At 42.6% G+C, this 24,460-nt stretch overlaps 1 protein-coding gene across 3 annotated transcripts in view; it reads left to right on the top strand.

Moving 5' to 3' along the window:
* kif6 (kinesin family member 6) overlaps nt 1-24,460 on the top strand; it is a 273,774-nt gene that overhangs the window by 126,759 nt on the left and 122,555 nt on the right. For all 3 annotated transcript variants that reach the window (XM_020044540.1, XM_029125384.2, XM_013131828.4), the window contains exons 12-13: nt 2,275-2,434; nt 14,724-14,918. In XM_020044540.1, the coding sequence (XP_019900099.1) occupies nt 2,275-2,434; nt 14,724-14,918 (355 nt within the window). The remainder of the gene's footprint in view (nt 1-2,274; nt 2,435-14,723; nt 14,919-24,460) is intronic.

The following is a 24,460-nucleotide window of genomic DNA, read 5'->3' as shown; positions in this document are numbered from 1 at the left end:
CTAGAGAGGAGAATACGGATGATAGTAGAACCTCGGATTCAGAAGGAACAGTGTGGTTTTCGTCCGGGCCGTGGAACACTGGACCAGCTCTATACCCTCTGCGCTACGGGGTGCTGGAGGGTTCATGGGAGTTAGCCCAACCAATCCACATGTGTTTTGTGGATTTGGAGAAGGCATTCGACTGTGTCCCTCGCGGCATCTTGTAGAGGGTGCTTGGGGAATATGGGGTCCTGGGTCCTTTGCTAAGGGCTGTCAGGTCCCTGTACAACCGAAGCAGGAGCTTGGTCCGCATTGCCGGCAGTAAGTCAGACTTGTTCCCAGTGCATGTTGGACTCCGGCAGGGCTGCCCTTTGTCACCGGTTCCGTTCGTAATTTTTATGGACAGAATTTCTAGGCGCAGCCAGGGGCCGGAGGGTGTCAGGTTTGGGGACCACACAATTTCGTCTCTGCTCTTTGCAGATGATGTTGTCGTGTTGGCCCCTTCTAACCAGGACCTTCAGCATGCGCTGGGACGGTTTGCAGCCGAGTGTGAAGCGGTGGGGATGAAAATCAGTACCTCCAAATCCGAGGCCATGGTCCTCAGTCGGAAAAGGGTGGCTTGCCCACTTCAGGTTGGTGGAGAGTGCCTGCCTCAAGTGGAGGAGTTTAAGTATCTAGGGGTCTTGTTCATGAGTGAGGGAAGGATGGAACGGGAGATTGACAGACGGATCGGTGCAGCTTCTACAGTAATGCAGTCGATGTATCGGTCTGTCGTGGTGAAGAAAGAGCTGAGCCGCAAGGCGAAGCTCTCGATTTACCAGTCAATCTACGTTCCTACTCTCACCTATGGTCATGAGCTTTGGGTAATGACCGAAAGGACAAGATCCCGGATACAGGCGGCCGAAATGAGCTTTCTCCGCAGGGTGGCCGGGCGATCCCTTAGAGATAGGGTGAGAAGCTCGGTCACCCGGGAGGAGCTCAGAGTAGAGCCGCTGCTCCTCCACATCGAGAGGGGTCAGCTGAGGTGGCTTGGGCATCTGTTTCGGATGCCTCCGGAACGCCTTCCTGGGAAGGTGTTCCGGTCCCGTCCCACCGGGAGGAGACCCTGGGAAAGACCTAGGACACGCTGGAGGGACTATGTCTCCCGGCTGGCCTGGGAACGCCTCGGTGTCCCCCCGGAAGAGCTAGAGGAAGTGTCTGGGGAGAGGGAAGTCTGGGCATCCCTGCTTAGACTGCTGCCCCCGCGACCCGGCCCCGGCCCCGGATAAGCGGAAGAAGATGGTATGGTATGGTATTATAACACCATAGTAACAACAAGGGAAAATGATTTAAGAAAGTACAAACACAAACTACATTTTTTGATTTTGAATAGGCATTTGTTTTCCAGACCCCATACCAATGCAGAATAGAAAAACAAAATCAATTGCAAAAGTAAATAATACTGTATTTCTATTATTAATCTGTGTTGCAAATAAGATTCTTGCAAATTAAGGGCATCATACATGTTACTTGTAAAAAATATATAGATATTTATCTTGTGTAGTAATGCTCAGTAGATCTTTTCAATTAAATATTTGTTGTTAGTATTTGTTTGTCAGGTCTTGGTTGGAATTACTGACTGCATTGCAACTAAGCCACCTGGTTAGCAGCAATTGCTTTTAAAAAAAATCAAGCTAGCTAGATTGGCTGCTAACTGAAGTGCATTATAAATAAAGTTCAAGTCAAGCCCAATGAACCAATACAAATATATTAAGTTGTAGTGTTATTATGTATTGTAGGTTAGCTAGAATATTACATTATCATTAGGATATTACATGTCGTTATACTGTTCAATGACAAAAAAGTTGAATCTATAAAAAAAGATAGCTATAATAATAGGATTTAGCTAGCTAAGTAGCGCCGGTTCGCTAACCTTACCTCTGTGCTTGCGGGAACACATTTTTTTTGTTTTTACAATCACATTGGGTTAACATTTCTAATTGCCGGGCCACCACTGGATGTGGGAAACTATTGGTTCAATCTGAACATGGCTTTGACTGCCCTTTTTAAAGGATGTATACGTGTCCAAGGAAATTACAGTTTTCATTTGTCATAATGCTTCAGAGAAATTATCAATTTATTTTCATTTACATATTATTGGTTATAAGATCTTATTGAATGTGAAAAAAGGTCTGACATGATTTGTCTTGATTCCAGCCTTTTGCTGAAAAATGAATTTCAATGAGGGTGTGCAGACTTCTGATATCCGCTTATGTTGTATAAAACACTTGTTTTTCTATGCATTATCTTCTGTAGGTAATGATACGGGAGAAGTTGTTTATTGGAGAAAGGTTGGGTGACCACCGAGGTCCCTCTCCACCTGTGGGTGTGCTAGACCAACAGGACAGCCCCCAGCTCCTGTCTGCAGAACTGAAGAAACTGAGGGAAATGTTGACTCAGCGTGATAACGAAATAAGTATCCTTTTTAAACTGCAAATGTACATTTGTTACTTAAGTTGATCTCAGGTCGTTAGTGACCAGTTAGTAGTCACTAGTTTCGCCTACTGACTCAAGCCAGCTTGCAGATGCTTGACCCGCCAGAGAGTCATTACAGTGCAATCAGACAAGGATAGTCTTGCCAGCGATTCCTGTCCCCTCCCAGGGCAGTGTTGGACCAGTATGCAACATCCTTCTACAACTTCCTACACACTAGGTATGGCGCAGTTTATGCTCAGAACACTGATTGTAATGAAGCATCCAGTGCCTGGATGGACATTTCTTTATTTAGACATTGTTTTTGACTAGTTGGTCACTGAGAACATATTTTTATATATACACTGATTAGCCAAAACATTATGACCACTCACTTGTGAAGTGAATAACATTGATCATCTCCTATCAAGGGCACATGTTAAAGTCTGGGTAGATTAGATGGTAAGCAAACAATCAGTTCTCATAGTCAACGTGTTGGATGTGTTGGATGCTGGAGAAATGGGCAGTAGACAAAGGCCAAATTGTTATGGTCAGATGACTGGGTCAGAGCATCTCTGAAATGACAATGCTTGTAGGGTGCTCTCATTCAGCAGTGATGAGTACCTACGGACAGTGGTTTGAGGAGGGACATACCACATACCGGCAAGAGGGTGTTGGGTCCCCAAGGCTCAGTGATGCGTGAGGGTCACAACGGCTATCCCATCTGGTCCTAACTGTCAGAAGATCTACTGTGGCACAAGTCACAAAAAACTTGAATGATGGTTACAGAAGGAATGTATCACAACACACTGCATCGCTCCTTGTTGCATGTGGGGCTGCGTAGCCGTGTACTGGTCAATATGACCCCTGTCCACCATCGAAAGTGCCTACAATGAGCATGCGAGCTTCAGAACTGGACCTTGAAGCAGTGGAAGAAGGTTGCCTGGTCTGATGAGTCCCTTTTTCTTTTACATAACATGGATGGCCATGTACAGGTGCGCCATCCACCTGGGGAAGTGATGGCACCAGGATGCACTGTGGGAAGACTACAAGCCAGTGGAGGAAGTGTAATGCTCTGGGCAATGTTCTGCTGGAAAATCTTTGGTCTGGGTATGTTTTACTGTTTTTTGCTAAGGCAGGTGGCCATGAAAACACTATGCCTTATCCTGCTAAAAGAGAATTTTTTTATATTTAAATGTTTTCTGCATAAAATGTTTTGCCCATATAGTGGTTTGTTGGGATAGACCCCTGCAAAATCATGCAAAAAGAGGGTATTTATCTTCAGGCGGTTGTATCCGAATGCTTCTATCTTAAGAGCCCCAAAAGTGACATTTCATAAGAGATATATGGCATAATTAGATAACATAAGATGTATTAGTTGTAGAATTGTGAGTTTTGTAAAAATATTTATTTTAGACACCAAAATGTACACATTATATCATTGCCCGAATCTTGCCACTGGCACATTTTGGCTAATACTCCACTCTCCAGACCTACAAGGAAGGCATAACAACAAATGTGATTTTGGAGGTATTGTCTAAAGTAACTACGTAGGAACTAATCACCTTCTTATCTACACAAAAAACCTAATAACCAAGAAAGTATATACAGTAGACCGTGATTAATTCTGTAGCCATTCTGGTGTCACCCATCTCTTTTAATCCAAGCACCTGTCATCAGATTTAAGTATATTACATTCTTGGCTCCAATTATTACATTTGTATTCTTTTTAATTACCCCAACCAAATATAGCAAGCCAACGGTTACTACGTTATTGGTTCAGAATAGTTATTACATTATTAGTAAGTTTCCACATTATTGACTTTAATTACATTAAGAATGGAAAAGGTATTATGTTATTGGCAGTTATTACATTGACGGTAGTTATTAGATTATTGGCTGTCCAATCTATAAATATCATAATTATCTCCAGTTGGATATATGTCTGTTTCTTGTAATATGTCTATCGATTGCTTAGATATCTACCATACTAAAGACAGCCAATCAAATGATGCCGGAAAGGCAACACTTTTCCATTGACAGTCAATGCAAGATGTGGTTGTGTTATTTGATGTAACACAATGTAAACCAGCTTGTCATTAATACTAGGACCGCCAAATGCCTACGGGAATTGGTGTTTGAGTTTGTAATTAAAATAAAACTACCATTTTGAAAGCTACACACTCTCCCTTCCATTACTTTTCCTAAATAGGCGTATATTACATTGTTCTGTTGTCAGAATTCTTATCTCACAAACGGAAAACTATTTAGATACTATTTAGCTATTTTTTTTAACCGTTTTCCGAGTTAATCGTAAATAACACACAGCACTTAGCGTTGGTACCCAAATGGTACCCATGCGCTAATCACCCCTCACTGAATGCATGACGTCAATGGATGAATGCGTAATACTCCCAGAGGAATGATAGTCTTGGTTGAATTTGAATGAACTTACAAATGAAATACAAGATTTCCATGACCATTCAACTATTTAATTAGGCTTTTATTGAAACATAATACAAACGACATGCTACTTGACAATTCAATATATAGTGGATATATAAAGTCTACACACCCCTGTTAAAATGCCAGGTTCTTGTGTTGTAAAAGAATGAGACAAAAATAAATAATGTCAGAACTTTTTCCACATTTAATGTGACCTATAACGTAAACAATTCAATAGAAAAAATAAATAATAATCTTTGAGAAATAAAAAAAAGAAACTCACATTAACCTGGTTGCATACATGTGCACACCCTTAAACTAATACTTTGTTGAAGCACCTTATGATTTTATTACAGAGCTCAGGACTGGCCTCTGGCTGGGCCATTCCAAAACGTTAATCTTCTTCTGGTGAATTTGTGGATTTGGGTGTATGCTTTGGTTCGTTGTCGTGCTGAAAGGTGACCTTCCTCTTCATCTTCAGCTTTCTAACGGATGCCTGAAGGTTTGTTGCCAAAATTGCCTGGTATTTGGAAATGTTCATAATTCCCTACAACCTGACTAAGGTCCCGGTTCCAGCTGAAGAAAAACAGCCCAAAGCATGATGCTGCCACCACCATGCTTCACTGTGGGTGTGGTGTTCTTTGGGTGATGCCAAACATACCTTTTGGAATTATGGCCAAAAAGTTCAACCTTGGTTTCATCAGACCATAACACATTTTCCCACGTGCTTTTGGGTGATGTTTGTTTTTGAAAACTTCAGCTGGGCTTGGATGTTTTTCTTTGTAAGAAAAGGCTTCCGTCTTTCCACCCTACCCCATACCCCATTCATATGAAGAATACGGGAGATTGTTGTCACATGTAGCACTAAGCCAGTACTACAGAATTTACTGCAGTTCCTTTATTGTTGCTGTAGGCCTCTTGGAAGCCTCCCTGACCATTTTTTTTCTTGTCTTTTCCTCAATTTTGGAGGGATGTCCAATTCTTGGTAATGTCTCTGTTGTGCCACATTTTCTCCACTTGATGATGACTGTCTTCACTGTGTTCCAAGGTATATTTAATGCTTTGGAAATTATTTTATACCCTTCTCCTGACTGCTATCTTTCAACAATGAGATCCCTCTGATGCTTTGGAAGCTCTCTGCAGACAATGGCTTTTGCTCTGAGATGCAACTAAGAAAATGTCAGGAAAATCCTAGTAGAACAGCTGAACTTTATTTGTGATTAATCAGAGTCACTTTAAATGATAGTAGGTGTGTAATGACTTCTATTTAACATGAGTTTGAATGTGATTGTTTAATTCTGAACACAGCCACATCCCCAGTTATAAGAGGGTCTGTACACTTATGCAACCAGGTTATTGTAAGGTTTATATTTTTCATTTTTCCCCCTTGAAGATTTCACATTATAGGTCACATTAAAAGTGGAAAAAGTTGTGAAATAATTTATATTTGTCTCATTCTTATACATCACAAAAATCTGGCATTTTAACAGGGGTGTGTAGATTTTTTCTATAGACTTTTTTATTACAATCCATTCTTTAATAGGAGATACAGCATTCTTGTGACTAATTCTAGACTAATTCATCAAATGTAAATCTAAAATGTAAATCGAAATTATTATTCACTAAACTAAATATCAGACATTCTTTAGCAATCGCCAATTAAACACTTATTACACTGTTACTGTTTTCATTAGGAGAGAAAAACTAAATTTGAATTTTCTTTGCTTATTTTCCTAAGAGTAAGATTCTAAAAATGTATTAGGCTAAATAATTATTCACATCCTTTCATCTCTCTTTGACTTTTCTGTTGTTTCACTTGTCATTTTTTTTTGCACTCTTCTATTTGCACTTCTGGTTAGATGCTAACTGCATTTCGTAATACTGTACTTGTACTTGTTCAACGACAATAAAGTTGAATCTAATCTAATGAATAGCAATGAAATAGCAAAGTCATCAATGGATGAATGGGTGATAACCAGTGTTGGGGGTAACGCGTTACAAGTAACGTGCGTTACGTAATAAGTAATGCATTACGTTATAAATGTACACATTAATATTTGAGTTACTTTTTTAAAAATGTAATGCGAGTTACTTTTCAGTTTAATTAATTTGCATAAAAAAAGAAGAAAAAAGTACTGAATTAAAATGAACGTAGTCACGTAGAACACTGATACGTGCGCGCCCTGCGCAGGAACAAACTCTAGTCAGGAACGGAGATGGCAGGCCAGAGCGTTACATTACTGCGATGGAAGTATTCTCATTATTTTGAAATCGTCGAAGAAAAGGAGAAGGGAATAATCGTTAAGTGTAAATTATGTGTTGGTGAAAAGCTCTTGTCAACTGCAAAAAACACCACCTCAAATTTAAAAAAACATCTGCATGCAAAGCACAGCACTACAGAATTGGAAGAGAGAGCGCCGAATGATACCTCCACCCCGCCTCAAGCTAAACAACAAAAGCTTGATTTCAGTTCATTATCACCAGGTAAAACAATTAGTTCCACTGAACTCAACAAATTGGTTGCTGCTTTTATTGTTGAGGAGATGCAGCCGCTGTCCACTGTGGAGGCGCCCATATTTAGAAATATCATCAGCAAAATCTCTGTGACAGGGAAAAGGCCGGGAGGCGTGCTGCCCGATCGTAAAACCTTTGCAAGCTTTTTGGATAATGCATATATGGAAATGGAGACCGAACTAAAGAAAACTTTTGCCGACTTGGAATATGTTTCAACCACTGCAGATCTATGGACTGCTCAGAATAAAAGTTTTCTGGGAATTACAGTACACTGGATAGATCCTGCTACTCTGCATCGGAAAAAAGCTGCAATCGCCTGCAGACGATTTCGTGGGAGACACACGTACGATACCATCGCAGCGGAGTTAGAGCAAATTCACAGCTCATATGCTCTTTGTGGTAAGATAACTGCCACGGTCACTGACAATGGCTCGAACTTTGTCAAAGCTTTCAGAATGTTTCAAGCTGACGATGATAATGAAACAGAGAATGATGAAGACGAGGTCATATTTACAGACTTGCACGCAGTTTTACGAGATGACATTGAGTCCAGCGAACAGTATGTTCTCCCTCCACATCACCGGTGTGCATCGCACACCCTTAACCTTATATGCTCAAACGACATAGTTACATTTTTGACTGCGAAGGCAGATTGCAAAGCAGTGTACAGAAGTGCAACTGGAAAATGTTCAGCCTTGTGGTCAAAGGTTAGTCGATCAACTGTGGCATCAGAGAGCCTGGAAGAATTTAGCAAAAGGAAGTTGCTGGTCCCTTCAACTACAAGGTGGAACTCGTTTTACGATGCACTTAGCAGAGTCACAGACATGCCCTTAGTGGACCTCAATCAACTTTGCACTCGCCTGGACATCAGATGCATTACAGAGAAAGAGTATCATTTCATTAAAGAATACTGCAAGGTTCTGAAGCCTGTCTGTATGGCACTGGATATACTTCAAGGTGAAGATCAATGTTTCTATGGCACCTTTCAACCTACCCTTGAAATCCTGATGACAAAAATCTTGGCACTGAAAGAGGGCCTCTCTCATATGATGGCTGACCTCCCAGACCTCATAGTTCAGGTAATTCTGATCAATATGGTCTTATTATTATTATAATTTATTGTAGTTTTATTTGATGTCAAGTCACTTTTATTTGTATAGCACTTTATACAATATAGATTGTTTCAAAGCAGATTTACAGGGATAACAGGGAAATAATGATTCAATAATGCAAACAGAATTCAATTTAGCTACAAAACAGCTCTAAAAAGAAAATAGTAAACAGTCATTAGACAGTTCAAATCAGTTCAGTGTTTATTTTGTTTGGTTCAGTATAATAGTGTAGTTCATCAACTATGAAATTAGTTCAATATACTGTAGCTATAAAGCAGTTATGGAAAAAATTGTGATGTCATCATTCAGCTCAGCTCAGTTCAGTTCTCATAGAATAGTGTGTGTCAGTGCTTTCAAGTCAATATGTTTGCGTGTTGTTAAGTTTAATTCTACTTTTAACTCTATTTTTTCCTGACATAAATTGTATTATTCTGGTATGAATTCATGTCTATTACTGTATTAACTGTGTAACCTATCTAAAATTCTCTTGCAGGCTATCAAGACACGGTTTAGCTCCATCCTTGACAGCGATGAAGCTTTGATTGCTGCGGTAACCCTGCCAAAATTCAAGCTGCGGTGGCTGAGGGATGAAACAAGAAAAGACAACATCAAGATGATTCTGGCAGCACAGTGTCGTGCTCTCACTATTGAGATACCACAGAAAGAGCCACTGCAGTCTCCTGAAAGCAGAGACCATGAAAATGACTTCTTTGTATTTCCTGAAGAGGAGAATCAACATGACGACCAAGCAATTACTGTGGACATGGAGATATGTGAATACCTGAAATCAGCAAATATGGAAGATTTACATGATTTCCCCAGGATTTTGAAGATCTTCTTAAAAGCCAACACAGCAACACCTTCCAGTGCACCAGTTGAGAGGCTGTTTAGTATTGGAAGTCTCATCCACACCCCAAAAAGGAACCGTCTCACAGACCAGCGTTTTGAGAAACTACTCCTGCTGCGCTACAATCGTTACTTTGAAAATAAAACCCAGATGAAGTAGTGAACTCTTATTAAGATAATACTCTAACATTACATTGACAATACATTTTTTTGCATTGTATTGAAGAAGTGATCTGGACTTTTTTTTTTTTGCATAAAATAATTTTGTTTTGAGGACACTTAATAGAAAGCTGACAGATCTGTTTAATTGGTGATGTTGTTTGTTCATTAGTGTCATCTTATTGTTCTCTAATAAGTTAATAAAACATTTTAAATGTTTAAGATGTCTTTTACCCTGATATAACTTATTTCATAATGGCAACAAGTATTACACTCCTTATTATTACAATGGATAGTGAATTCACTTTAAATAGTTTACTCTATCCACACAATAAGTACAAAAGTAAAAAACACATTACTTTGCATAATCTGTAATGTTTATTGATCTTTTATATAGCATGCATAGCTATGGGATCAGGGAGTTCTCCGAATATAATATTATTCTATATTATTATTCAATATATGGCCTATGTGTTTTTAAAAGAAAATGAAGGTGCTTGACTTGTATAGGCTGTTGTTGAATATATTACAGCTTTAAACACTAGTACAATAACTTCTCAGTCAAAAAAACACCTGTAAGACCTGAGAGAGATCAAGCCTCAGCTAGGTAAGAAAAAGTAACTGAAAAGTAACGCAATGTAACGCAGTGCATGCTGAAGGTCCTGGTTTGAAGGGGCCAACACGTTAACATCATCCGCAAAGAGCAGAGACGAAAATGTGTGGTCCCCAAACCTGACACCCTCCGGCCCCTGGTTGCGCCAAAAAATTCTGTCCATCAAAATTACGAACAGAACCGGCAACAAAGGGCAGCCCTGCCGGAGTCCAAAATGCACTGGGAACAAGTCTGACTTACTGCCGGCAATGCAGACCAAGCTCCTGCTTCGGTCATACAGGGAACTGACAGCCCTTAGCAAAGGACCCAGGACCCCATATTCCCGAAGCACCCTCCACAGGATGCCGCAAGGGACACAGTCGAATGCCTTCTCCAAATCCACAAAACACATGTGGATTGGTTGGGCTAACTCCCATGAACCCTCCACCACCCAGTAGAGGGTATAGAGCTGGTCCAGTGTTCCACGGCCTGGACGAAAACCACACTGTTCCTCCTGAATCTGAGGTTCTACAATCGGCCGTATTCTCCTCTCCCGTACCCTGGCATAGACTTTCCTGGGGAGGCTGAGTGTGATCCCCCTGTAGTTGGAACACACCCTCCGGTCCCCCTTCTTAAAAAGAGGGACCACCACCTCGGTCTGCCATCCCAGAGGCACTGTCCCCGACCGTCACGCGATGTTGCACAGGCGTGTCAACCAAGACAGCCCTGCAACATCCAGAGACTTGAGGTACTCAGGGCGGATCTCATCCACCCCCGGTGCTTTGCCACCGAGGAGTTTCTTGACTACATCTGTGACTTCAGCCCGGTTGATGGACGAGTCCACCTCTGAGCCCTCATCCTCTGCTTCCTCAATGGAAGACGGCGGGATTGAGGAGATCCTCGAAGTACTCCTTCCACCGCCCAACGACATCCCCAGTTGAGGTCAACAGCTGGCCTCACCGAACTCCTCCCAGGCCCGAGTTTTTGCCTCCACAACCACCCGGGCTGCAGTCCGCTTGGCCTGCCGGTACCCGTCAGCTGCCTCAGGAGTCCCACAAGCCAACCAGGCCTGATAGGACTCCTTCTTCAGCTTGATGGCATCCCTTACTTCCGGTGTCCACCACCGGGTTCGGGGATTGCCGCCTCGACAGGCACCGGAGACCTTACGGCCACAGCTCCGAGCGGCCGCTTCGACAATGGTGGTGGAGAACATGGTCCACTCGGACTCAATATCTCCAACCTCCCTCGGGATCCAGTCGAAGCTCTGCCGGAGGTGGGAGTTAAAGATCTCTCTGACAGGAGACTCGGCCAGACGTTCCCAGCAGACCCTTACAGTACGCTTGGGTCTGCCAAGTTTGTCCAGCTTCCTCCCCCGCTATCGGATCCAATTCACCACACATGGTGTTCGTTATGGACAAACTGTGACTAGCACAGAAGTCCAATAACTGAACACCGCTTGGGTTCAGATCAGGGGGGCCGTTCCTCTCAATCACGCCCCTCCAGGTGTCACTGTCGTTGCCCACGTGGGTGTTGAAGTCCCCCAGTATAACGATGGAGTCCCCAGTCGGAGCACTTTCCAGCAACCCTCCCAGAGACTCCAAGAAGGTTGGGTACTCTGCACTGCCGTTCTGCCCGTAGGCACAAACAACGGTGAGAGACCTATCCCCGACCCGTAGGCGCAGGGAAACTACCCTCTCGTTCACCGGGGTAAACTCCCAACACATGGCGGCAGAGCTGGGGAGCTATAAGCAAACCCACACCAGCCCGCCGCCTCTCACCATGGGCAACTCCAGAGTGGTGAAGAGTCCATCCTCTCTCAAGGAGTGTGGTTCCAGAGCCCAAGCCGTGTGTAGAGGTGATCCCGACTATCTCTAGTCGGAACCTCTCAACCTCACGCACGATCTCAGGCTCCTTCCCCGCCAGCAAGGTGACATTCCACGTCCCTAGAGCTAGTTTCTGTGTCCAGAGATCGGGTTGTCGAGGCCCCCGCCTTCGACTGCTGCCCGATCCTCTCCGCACCGACCCCTTATGGTCCCTCCTCTAGGTGGTGAGCCCACGGGATGGCGGGAAAAGGCCCGGCCACCAGGCGCTCGCATACGAGCCCCAACCCCAGGCCTGGCTCCAGGGTGGGGCCCCGGCTGCGCCATACCGGGCGACGTTACGGTGCTTGAAATGTAACTCATCATTAAAGGGTTTTGAACCACTCTTAGTCTGACCCGTCGCCTAGGACCTGTTTGCCTTGGGAGACCCTACCAGGGGCATATAGCCCCAGACAACATAGCTCCTAGGGTCACTTGGGTACTCAAACCCCTCCACCATGTTATGGTGGCAGTTCATGGAAGGGTATTTATATATTTATTTATATATTTAATTATGTATTCAGATATTTAATTATTGAATGCTTGTCTGCGTAATCCAAATGCAATATGGGGGTGGAACTTTCAGTTAGATTGAGTTATTCCCATTGTTAGCTTCTGGCTCTTTTGCAGAATAATAACAGACCCAAGTCAGGGGGAGAAGTGTTCCTTGTTTTTTATTCCAAATATATATATATATATATATATGTCTTTCCTAGTTGTTCCGCCTTCTTTCCATCACTCTCTTCTTGGTCTTTCCAGATGTCTGTGTGCTTCTACAAATGTCTTTGTCTTGAACAGCACATTTATACTTGACAAACTTATAGCACATCCCCTCCACTATCTGGCTGTCTTCCAATCATATAAGTGCAATGTATGTTCCAGCCTCCCTACGTTCTTGTATAGTGTCCATTGTTCTTGGATCCACACACAGGATGTATGGACAGGATGTATGGGGGATGTAAGGGTAGTGAGTATCACATGTCCAACCATTGTCATTTGTGCAGTTTCCAAGAATGCAAAGAAAATGGCACATACAGTTCTGGAAAGAATTATGAGACTACTGCACCTTTTTCTTTCCTTTCCAAAAAAGTTGAAAATAAAGTTTTGAGTGAGGAACGTTCAATTTGCAGTGGTCTCTTAACTTTTTTGGAAAGGAAAGAAAAAGGTGCAGTCGTCGCTTAATGTTTTCCGGAGCTGTATTTGCAAAGCAACATTTCTATGTGCTGTGTTTTCTAACAAAAGTATAGAACTAAAATACACCTATATTATCAGGAAAAGACATGCTTTCTCATATTAACCCAGAGGAATATCTGGCTTATATTGGCGCAATTGCCAGGTTAACGGATAAAGATCTTGATGATGTTTCAGTTTTAGGTTTTAAGTTTTGAAGGGACACCGCACCACACATTTCAGTTGCACACCGCACTTATTTTGGCGACCCTGCATGCTTGTTTTGCCTGCAGAAATGGCGAATAAAACGCAACAAAAACATAACCCAACCCGCAAAGTATAGAAATTAAAAGGCGATATCAGTATCTCGTCAGGGGCCGCTCTTGATACAGCATGTTAGAAGCGAGGTAAAGTTAGTTTTATAATGGGCATTCAGTGGACATTCATATTCGCCTGTCAAAACCAATTATTCCAGGACAAAGATAAGTATGGGTTCTTGGTCCGCTGAAGGTGCACTACAATCCAAACTTTTCAATATATAAAAACTTTTTTTTTACTTTTTCATTTTTTTATTGTAGTTAGAACCTTGAAACCTCTTGGATGTAACTACCCCAGATCTGGGTTACTTAGAACCTTAGAACAGTTCCCCCTATCATATATGCTGCGGTAGTTGTGGATCTCCCCTTTCCGTCAGAGTACAACATCTCTGGTCTAGGTCTTACTACCTTTTTAGGCATACAGAGTTTTATGACAATTTTTATGGCAATATTATCCAATCATGTATGACTGATAAAACATTGATTGTCCGGAGAGTCTGGATACGATGGGTGTGGTATTTTCATGAAGCATTCCGTTAGCATTGAAGCTCATGCTCTGACAAAAGATGGCTATAGCTGACTAACGGGAGCCCTGACAAACACATCCACACACCAAGACACGCGCACACATCAGGAGAAGATGCTATTTAACCTTGAGATGCTCTACCAAGTCTTCAGGCTCCTTTTTCCTCCCCTGATTCATACCAGATCCAGTCCTGTTTTCAAAATGTCACCCTTATCTCTAGAAAGTTCACTACTTTTCCCTAAATTCCTATTGAGCCATGTTCTAAAACAGTGCACAGCAAAGGGACTATATTTTAGATGCAGTCCTGTACACTTACCTGTACACTTAAGTGAGCCTGTATATTCAGTGCATGAGCATGTCATCAAAGCCCATGTTAAATACTGCAGCATGGTCATGCCATTTGCTCCATACCAAGTATCAAGTCATCTTGAATGTATTACAAGGTGAGCCACGTCTTTTTCTCCATCTTATGTTTCCCACTTTTCATGGCAGATGGTGAGAACAGCATTTTCCTCAAAATGTTCTGTCCGTTATGTGGAAATTTAATTTTGTATTCCGGTGGTATGTTGACAGAGGGGAATTCAGTTTCTCTACTAAGGTTTCCCAACACCAGTTCTCCTAACCCCTAACAGTACATATTTTGTACAAAATCACACCCATCCCCAACTCATCCTCCATCAGCCCCCATTCAATTCAACCCACCTCCCTCCCTCAAGCATCTCTATATCATTGTCTTTAACCTAAGCACCACAGGTATCCTGGTGTGCATGCTGAAAAAGGAAAAGATGAAGGCCCAGGACATTGCTGTTCAACTAGCCAACATCTCCAGTGGTCACCTGGCCCCACAGAGGTCTCTGAAGTTGTCTACATCATCACTCACAGAGGGCACAGGAGAGGTCAATGCAGTTGATGACCTTGGTGCATTGCCTAGTCTTTATGGGAAAAAAGGTATGCTGACATTCATCATTGGGTCAGATTGGAAAAATCTGATTCTAATGTTTATCTCTATGTTTTCAATACCTATCACCTCATTATGCCCTCTATGTACTGGAACAGTAAAGTCAAAATGCTATATTTTAATCATATTGTCATGTGTCTTGGGTTTAGAGCAAAATCAGACATTTTGATTTTACTGTCCCAATTCTTAGGATTCTGGAGACTAACTAACTAGCCTTTTTGAGAATGCAGAACTATGGCTATGATTCCTCAACACAAGAACAGCAGAACATTACAATAAATTCTATATATTGTGGTTTGTTTACAACCGAAGAAATTACACTTTGCTACAATGTAAAGTAGTGAGTGTACAGCTTGTATAACAGTGTAAATTTGCTGTCCCCTCAAAATAACACACAGCCATTCATGTCTAAACCGCTGGCAACAAAAGTGAGTACACTCATAAGTGAAAATGTCCAAATTGGGCCCAAAGGGTCAATATTTTGTGTGGCCACCATTATTTTCCTGCACTGCATTAACCTTCTTGGGCATGGAGTTCACCAGAGCTTCACAGATTGCCACTGGAGTCCTCTTCCACTCCTCCATGACGACATCATGGAGCTGGTGGATGTTAGAGACCTTGCGCTCCTCCACCTTCCGTTTTAGGATGCCCCACAGATGCTCAATAGGGTTTAGGTCTGGAGACATGCTTGGCCAGTCCATCACCTTTAACCTAATCTACTTTAGCAAGGCAGTGGTCATCTTGCAGGTGTGTCTGGGGTCATTATCATGTTGGAATACTGTCCTGCGGCCCAGTCTCCGAAGGAAGGGGATCATGCTCTGCTTCAGTATGTCACAGTACATGTTGGCATTCATGGTTCCCTCAATGAACTGTTGCTCCCCAGTGCCGGCAGCATTCATGCAGCCCCAGACCATGACACTCACACCACCATGCTTGCCTGTAGGCAAGACACAGTTGTCTTTGTACTCCTCACCTGGTTGTCACCGCACATGCTTGACACCATCTGAACCAACTAAGTTTATATTGGTCTCATCAGACCACAGGACATGGTTCCAGTAATCCATGTCCTTAGTCTGCTTGTTTTCAGCAAACTGTTTGCGGGTTTTCTTGTGCATCATCTTCAGAAGAGGCTTCCTTCTGGGACGACACAACCTCTGAATATGACACTGAGCATGTGCACTCAACTTCTTTGGTTGACCATGGCGAGGCCTGTTCTGAGTGGAACCTGTCCTGTTAAACCACTGTATGGTCTTGGCCACCGTGCTGCAGCTCAGCAATCTACTTATAGCCTAGGCATCTTTATGTAGAGCAACAATTATTTTGTTCTTTGCCATGAGGTGCCATGTTGAACTTCCAGTGACCAGTATAAGGGAGTGTGAGAGCGATAACACTAAATTTATGGCTATGACACCCCTGCTCCTCGTTCACACCTGAGACCTTGTAACACTAACGAGTCACATGACACCGTGGAGGGAAAATGGCTAATTGGGCCCAGCGGTTTAGACATTAATGGCTGTGTGTTGAGTTATTTTGAGGGGACAGTAAATTTACACTGTTATACAAGCTGTACACTCACTACTTTACATTGTAGCAAAGTGTCATTTCTTCAGTGTTGTCACGTGAATAGATATAATCAAATATTTACAAAAATGTGAGGGGTGTACTCACTTTTGTGAGATACTATATTTATTTCCTCATACATTTTGGCAAATGTATTAAAAATTAACACATTTACATAAGTATGTAGACCCTTCGCTATTAGATGCAAAATCCTGTCCATCTTGTGTCCAAGGAATCCAAGGAATTGTTTGTAGATCTCCTTGACAGGATTGTGTCGCCACACATCTGGGGAACAGTATCAAAAACTTTTCTGCAGCATTGAAGGTCCCTAAGAACGAAGTGGGCTCCATCATTCTTAAATTGAAGAAGTTTGGAGACACAAACAAAAATACTTCCTTTAGCTGGCTCCTTGGCCAATTTGGCAGAGATCCAGAGTTCCTGTGTGGAGATGGGGGAACCTTCCAGAATGACAACCATCTCTAGAGAAGAAAAGGCACCACTCACCACCTGCCCAATACCATCCCTATAGTGAAGCATTGTGTTAGCAGCCTTTTTAATGGCATTACAAATATGTTCTTACTCATTTTGAATAAGCTACTGTTGTTTTAATAGGCCTATTTGGAAGTTACTTTTATATGTTGGTAGCCTACAGACAGATTGCATACATTTTTTGAGGGCAGGAGCCCTTTGCTTTCAACTGCATGTGAAACATTGCAAAAGGTCAAAATCTTTACTGTACATTGTGTAATTCGTTAAGAACAAAATGACGTAACAACAGTCAATGGAAACCAAAATCACCAACCGAGGGTTGGATTGAAACTCACATCTCAGTAAACAATTGAAATCACAGGCTGTTCCAACTTGCGTGAATTTCATCACTGAAACTCATTATGTGAATCAGTAGTGTATATGTCCTCATGTGCCTGTATGCACTCCCGACAACGTCTGGGCATGCAACTAATGAGACGGTGGATGGTGTCCAGGGGGATCTCCTCCCAGACCTGGATCAGGGCATCAGTGATCTCCTGGACAGTCTGTGGCACTACTTGGCGGCATCGGATGCACCGAAACATAACGTCCAAGAGATTCTCAATTTGATTCAGGTCTGGGGAACGTGAGGGCCAGTGGCATCAATGGCATCAATGCTTCGTCATCCAGGAATTGCCTACACACACTGGCCACATCAGGCCAGGCATTGTCCTGCACCAGGAGGAACCCAAGGCCCACTGCACCAGTGTAAGGCCTGACAAAGGAAGACTACCGTTGGTTAACGCTTGGAGGTCTGGGCGACCCAACAAGGTAATGCCTCCCAAGACCATCACTGACCCACCAAGCAAACCATTCATGCTGAATGATGTAGCAGGCAGCATAATGTTCACCACGGCATCTCCAGACTCTTTCACGTCTGTCAAATGTGCTCATTGAGAACCTGCTCTCATCTGTGATGAGTACAGGGCACCAGCGGCAGACCTGCATTTCTGGTGTTATCTGGTGAATGCCAGTTGAGCTTCACGGTGCTGGGCTGTGAGCATAGGTCCCACTTGAGAACGTTGGCGCTCATGCCACCCTGATGGTGGGAGAGAAAGATAGGGAGTGAGCAATTGTCTGTGGCCACCACCTGTAAAACCATTCCCTTTTTGGGGGTTGTCTTGCTGTTGCCTCTCCAGTGCACCAGTTGTCACTTTCATTTGCACCAAAACTTTTGAAATTGATTCACAATCGCTTATGCTTCCTAACTGGAAAGATTGATATCCCTGAACTGATTTGGTGTTATACTGTGATGATTACGTGTTCCCTTAACTTTTTTGTGAGCAGCAACTTTAGAACGTAGAAATCTAGGGTGGCTTCTGTCACTTTGGTGATTTCTTATTTGACAGGTGGCCGTTCCCATCGAGTCATTTGACAGGTGGGTGGGACTTCTGTTTTGGTAGGCGGGACTTCCAATTTTGTGGGTGCGACTTCCTGTGTGGTGTATCCTAGGGGTTGTACTTCCTGTATAACATGTGTTAGGGTGGAATTTCCAGTATGATGTATGCATGTCCATTAGGGAAATATAATAATAATTCATTTAATTTGTAAAGTGCTTTTCATTATAAAGGAATAATCTTCAACCAAGTGCTTGAAAAAGGAAATAAGAAAATAAGGATATTAAATAATTCAAATGACAATTAAATATTTACATTAAACTATAATGATAATACAGTAAACTAAAATTATAATACACATTATTATATAATAATGTACACTATCATTTAATTAAAGGGAAGGGTAGGTGTGTCCTGCGTTAAAAGCCTGTCTGTGTATCCCTGAGGCTGTCAGAAAGGGAGTTCCAGTCTTGGTTCATTGAGCAGATTGGCATTACTAGACCATAGAGGAGAGCAGGTCAGATAAGTAGACAGGTCCCAAGCCATTGATAGCTTTTTAGTCTAAAAGGAGAATATTTAAATCAATTATTTGAGGGGCAGGAAACCAATGAAGGTCAGCAAGGAGAGGTAGGATGTGGGCAGATTTTTTAATTGTCTCAGGATTTTTGCAGCACTGTTTTGGATGAGCTGTATTTTATTAATGGAATTCCTGTATGACGTATGGATGTCCGGGGGTGAAATACGGTATGGGGGTGTGTGGTTTGTAAGTGATGGTAGCTTTGATGTTTAACAATAGGTCTCCAGGTTTCTTGGAATGTTAATTTAACCAGACATTCGATGTTAAGATAAGTAACGATAAGTCCGATGTTTTCACAATAGGGCGCCAGGGTTCAGGAATGTTTAATCCCACAGGCAATCGATGTTACGATAAGTTCTAAGTGTGTACCACAGATGGTCTACAACCAGTGGATGGTACCTTTCATGTTTTACAACGCCGTATGTGGCTGGCGTGGTCTGTGTATTTAAACCACACGGACATGTTGGTCATTCAGACTAGCCTGAGTAAACCTACATGTACAAACCCGATTCCAGAAATGTTGGGACACTGTACAAATTGTGAGTAAAAAAGGAATGGAATAATTTACAAATCTCATAAACTTATATTTAATTCACAATAGAATATAGATAACGAATGTTGAAAGTGAGACATTTTGTAATGTCATGCCAAATATTCATCATTTTGGATTTCATGAGAGCTACACATTCCAAAAAGGTTAGGACAGGTAGCAATAAGAGGCCGGAAAAGTTAAATGTACAGATAAGGAACAGCATGTCAATTGGCAACATGATTGGGTATAAAAAGAGCCTCTCAGAGTGGCATTGTCTCTCAGAAGTCAAGATGGGCAGAGGATCACCAATTCCCCCAATGCTACCGCGAAAAATAGTGGAGCAATAACAGAAAGGAGTTTCTCAGAGAAAAATTGCAAAGAGTTTGAATCATCTACAGTGCATAATATCTCTGTGCGTAAGGGTCAAGGCTGGAAAACCATACTAGATGCCCGTGATCTTTGGGTCCTCAGACGGCACTGCATCACAGACAGGAATGATACTGTAATGGAAATCACAACATGGGCTCAGGAATACTTCCAGAAAACATTGTCGGTGAACACAATCCACCGTGCCATTCACCGTTGCCGGCTAAAACTCTATAGGTCAAAAAAGAAGCCGTATCTAAACAGGATCCAGAAGCGCAGGCGTTTTCTCTGGGCCAAGGATCATTTAAAATGGACTGTGGCAAAGTGGAAAAGTGTTCTGTGGTCAGACGAATAAAAATTTGAAGTTCATTTTGGAAAACTGGGACGCCATGTCATCCGGACTAAAGAGGACAAGGACAACCCAAGTTGTTATCAGCGCTCAGTTCAGAAGCCTGCATCTCTGATGGTATGGGGTTGCATGAGTGCATGTGGCATGGGCAACCTACACATCTGGAAAGGCACCATCAACAGTTATATCCAAGTTCTAGAACAACACATGCTCCCATCCAGACGTCGTCTCTTTCAGGGAAGACCTTGCATTTTCCAACATGACAATGCCAGACCACATACTGCATCAATTACAATGTCATGGCTGCATAGAACAAGGATCCGGGTACTGAAATGGCCAGCCTGCGGTCCAGATCTTTCACCCATAGAAAACATTTGGTGCATCATAAAGAGGAATGTGCGACAAAGAAGACCTAAGACAGTTGAGCAACTAGAAGTCTGTATTGGACAAGAATGGGACAACATTCCTATTCATAAACTTGAGCAACTTGTCTCCTCAGTCCCCAGACATTTGCAGTCTGTTATAAAAAGAAGAGGGGATGCCACACAGTGGTAAACATGGCCTTGGAGATGTGTTGATGCCATGAAATTTAAAGTCAACTTATTTTTCCCTTAAAGTGATACATTTTCTCAGTTTAAACATTTGATATGTCATCTATGTTGTATTCGGAATAAAATCATTGCATTCTGTTTTTATTCACAATTGTACAGTGTCCCAACTTTTTTGGAATCGGGTTTATACATTACAAAACATGATGGATTCTACAGTGATTAACATTGGGTTTGAAACACTGGTGAAGGTTAACAGCTTAACCACTGCACAGCAAGTCGGCCAGAGAATACATTTGGGTTGTGATGACACAATGAAGATGCCACCCCCTAAGAAAGTGATGCAGCGTTTAGCTGGAATTCATCAACTACACTGTTGGCACAGGAGTGGAAGTTGGAAGACGGATGAATTGGTGGATACATTTTCAACCCCAAGATCCTAGATGTCGCACTTTATGTACTGTCCGAAGGTGAGGTATTTAAACAGGGTTTGACCGATCAAATGACCTTTAGTGCTAGTTTATAGAGCACCTCTCTAAAAGTGTTTTATTTGGGGCCTAAGCAGGGCACACATAATATTGTAGATGTGTTATTTAAAGTCATCGAAGGAATTAAGCAGTATGACTGTTAGATTGGAGCCATTTCCAGAAAATGTCTGTAAGTTAGTGTGTGACTGCAACTGCGCACTGTTTGACTGACGTACAACCCTGAAGCCCCGCCTTAAGAGAACACATTCCTCAACACAGCATAAAAACAGCCAGTCCGCCTGTTACTATCAAGCAGCCGGCAGACTTTACGAGACATGTCTAAAGAATACAACTAACCAGAGTTTGAAGAACCGAAGGCTGAGGACTGGCTTTGCGATGCCTTGGATGACAACACTGAACCCTGTTATGGTACCCCTGACCCCGACAGCTCGATTCCACTGTTATACCCACCAAGAAACTACCATTGACTTGACCGGCTTTGCACTCAGTTAGGAACTCTTAATCTATCATACCTGTCAAATGTTGACAAGAGGTATGATCCTGGAAAATGTTGTTGCGGTTATTCTCCACAAAGCATGCATCGGATGTGAAGGGGTTCGCCCGAGCAGATATTCTTGTCTTGACATGCCTGATAATTTTTTTGAGACCCCATTATGGTGACATTGTGGAGACAGTTTAATCACTGCGACTGAAACGTGCTGGTCAAGGCTTTGAATGCATGTGATTTTCAAGCACATCTGACTGAAATTCATGTGGCAGCTAAGAACATTCTGCACAAACTCAAGTTGGAGCCGTAAATCACACAGACACTGAGTGAGAATAAGGATTAATACATAGATACATTTAATGTGGAAGCTGTATGCAAAGCAGTTGAGTCTTCAGCTGTTTCAACATAAATCTGAATGGTTGTGTCTCTTTTCTGAAATTCCTGGACATTGGGTAACGCCAAAGACTTGAAAAAAACCATGTTAAAAATGTATTAGTCCTCATTATTGACCCAATGCTTTACGATGTCTGAACTGCTAATGAAAAGTATTTACTACGACCAGTCAAACCCTGGTGCTTATGTGGGTAGAGGGGGTTTTAAAAGAGCGTACTTATAGAAAACTAGGGAGCTTCTCAAAAATGGTGTGGCAAATGATTGGCTGTTGGCCCAGGATACATACAATTGTGCTCATAAGTCTGCATACCCTGGCAGAAATTGTGAACTTTTGGTATTGATATTGAAAATATGACTGATCATGCAAAACAGCTGTCTTTTATTGAAGCATAGTGATCATATGAAGCCATTTATTATCACATAGTTGTTTGGCTCCTTTTTAAACCATAATGATAACAGAAATTACCCTTGAATGTTTGACCTTGTTACAGACACACAAGGTGACACACACAGATGAATATGGCAATTAAAGGTGAATTTCCCACACCTGTGGCTTTTTAAATAGCAATTACTGTCTGTGTATAAATAGTCAATGAGTTTGTTTGCTTTTTTGAATTTTTTTTTCAAAAGACCTATGTAACAAGGTAATGGAGCATAATTAAGATGGAAAAAGGTATCCAAAGCCTTGCAAATGCCAGTCAGTACAGTTCAATCAATAATTAAGAAGTGGAAAATTCGGGGACCTCTTGATTTCAAGCCAAGGTCAGGTAGACCAATAAAGATTTCAGCCAAAACTGCCAGAAGAATTGTTCAGGATACAAAGAAACACCCACATGTAACCTCAGGAGAAATACAGGCTGCTTTGGAAAAAGACGGTGTGGCTGTTTCAAGGAGCACAATACAACGATACTTGAGCAAAAATCAGCTGCATGGTTGAGTTTCCAGAAAGAAGCCTTTACTACGCCAATGCCACAAAAAAGCCTGGTTATAATATGCCTGACAACACCTTGACACACATCACAGCTTCTGGCACACTGTAGTTTGGAGTGAGGAGACCAAAAAAGAGCTTTATGGTAATAACCATAAGCTCTATGTTTGGAGAGGGGTCAACAAGGCCTATAGTGAACAGAATACCATCCACACTGTAAAGCATTGTGGTGGCTCACTGATGTTTTTGGGGTGTGTGAGCTCTAAAGGCACAGGGAATCTTGTGAAAACTGATGGCAAGATGAATGCAGCCTGGTATCAGAAAATACTGCCAGATAATTTGCATTCTTCTGCACGAAAGCTGCACATGGGACGCTCTTGTACTTTCCAGCATGACAATGACCCTAAGCACAAGGCCAAGTTGACCCTCCAGTGGTTACAGCAGAAATAGGTGACGTTTCTGGAGTGGCCATCACAGTCCCCTGACCTTTATATCATCAAACCACTCTGGGTAGATCTCAAACGTGCGGTTCATGCAAGACGACCAAAGACTTTGCATGACCTGAAGGCATTTTGCCAAGACAATGGGCAGGTGCCATGGGCAGTTATACCACCTGCAAGAATTTGGGGCCTCATAGACAACTATTACAAAAGACTGCACAGTGTCATTGATGCTAAAGGGAGCAATACACAGTATTAAGAACTAAGGGTATATAGACTTTTGAACAGGGGTCAGTTCATTTTTTTCTTTGTTGCCATGTTTTGTTTTATGATTGTGCCTTCTGTAATGGAGGAACAGTGTGGTTTTCGTCCGGGCCGTGGAACACTGGACCAGCTCTATACCCTCTACAGGGTGTTGGAGGGTTCATGGGAGTTTGCCCAACCAATCCACATGTGTTTTGTGGATTTGGAGAAGGCATTCGACTGTGTCCCTCGCGGCATCTTGTGGAGGGTGCTTGGGGCATATGGGGTCCTGGGTCCTTTGCTAAGGGCTGTCAGGTCCCTGTACAACCGAAGCAGGAGCTTGGTCCGCATTGCCGGCAGTAAGTCAGACTTGTTCCCAGTGCATGTTGGACTCCGGCAGGGCTGCCCTTTGTCACCGGTTCTGTTCGTAATTTTTATGGACAGAATTTCTAGGCGCAGCCAGGGGCCGGAGGGTGTCAGGTTTGGGGACCACACAATTTCGTCTCTGCTCTTTGCAGATGATGTTGTCGTGTTGGCCCCTTCTAACCAGGACCTTCAGCATGCGCTGGGACGGTTTGCAGCCGAGTGTGAAGCGGTGGGGATGAAAATCAGTACCTCCAAATCCGAGGCCATGGTCCTCAGTCGGAAAAGGGTGGCTTGCCCACTTCAGGTTGGTGGAGAGTGCCTGCCTCAAGTGGAGGAGTTTAAGTATCTAGGGGTCTTGTTCACGAGTGAGGGAAGGATGGAACGGGAGAT

Source organism: Esox lucius, chromosome 15 (genome assembly GCF_011004845.1).
Source record: "Esox lucius isolate fEsoLuc1 chromosome 15, fEsoLuc1.pri, whole genome shotgun sequence".
In the NCBI taxonomy this organism is placed as follows: Eukaryota; Metazoa; Chordata; class Actinopteri; order Esociformes; family Esocidae; genus Esox; species Esox lucius.
The sequence above is the reverse complement of the archived record's forward strand: the minus strand, read 5'-3'. Positions and strand labels throughout refer to the sequence as shown.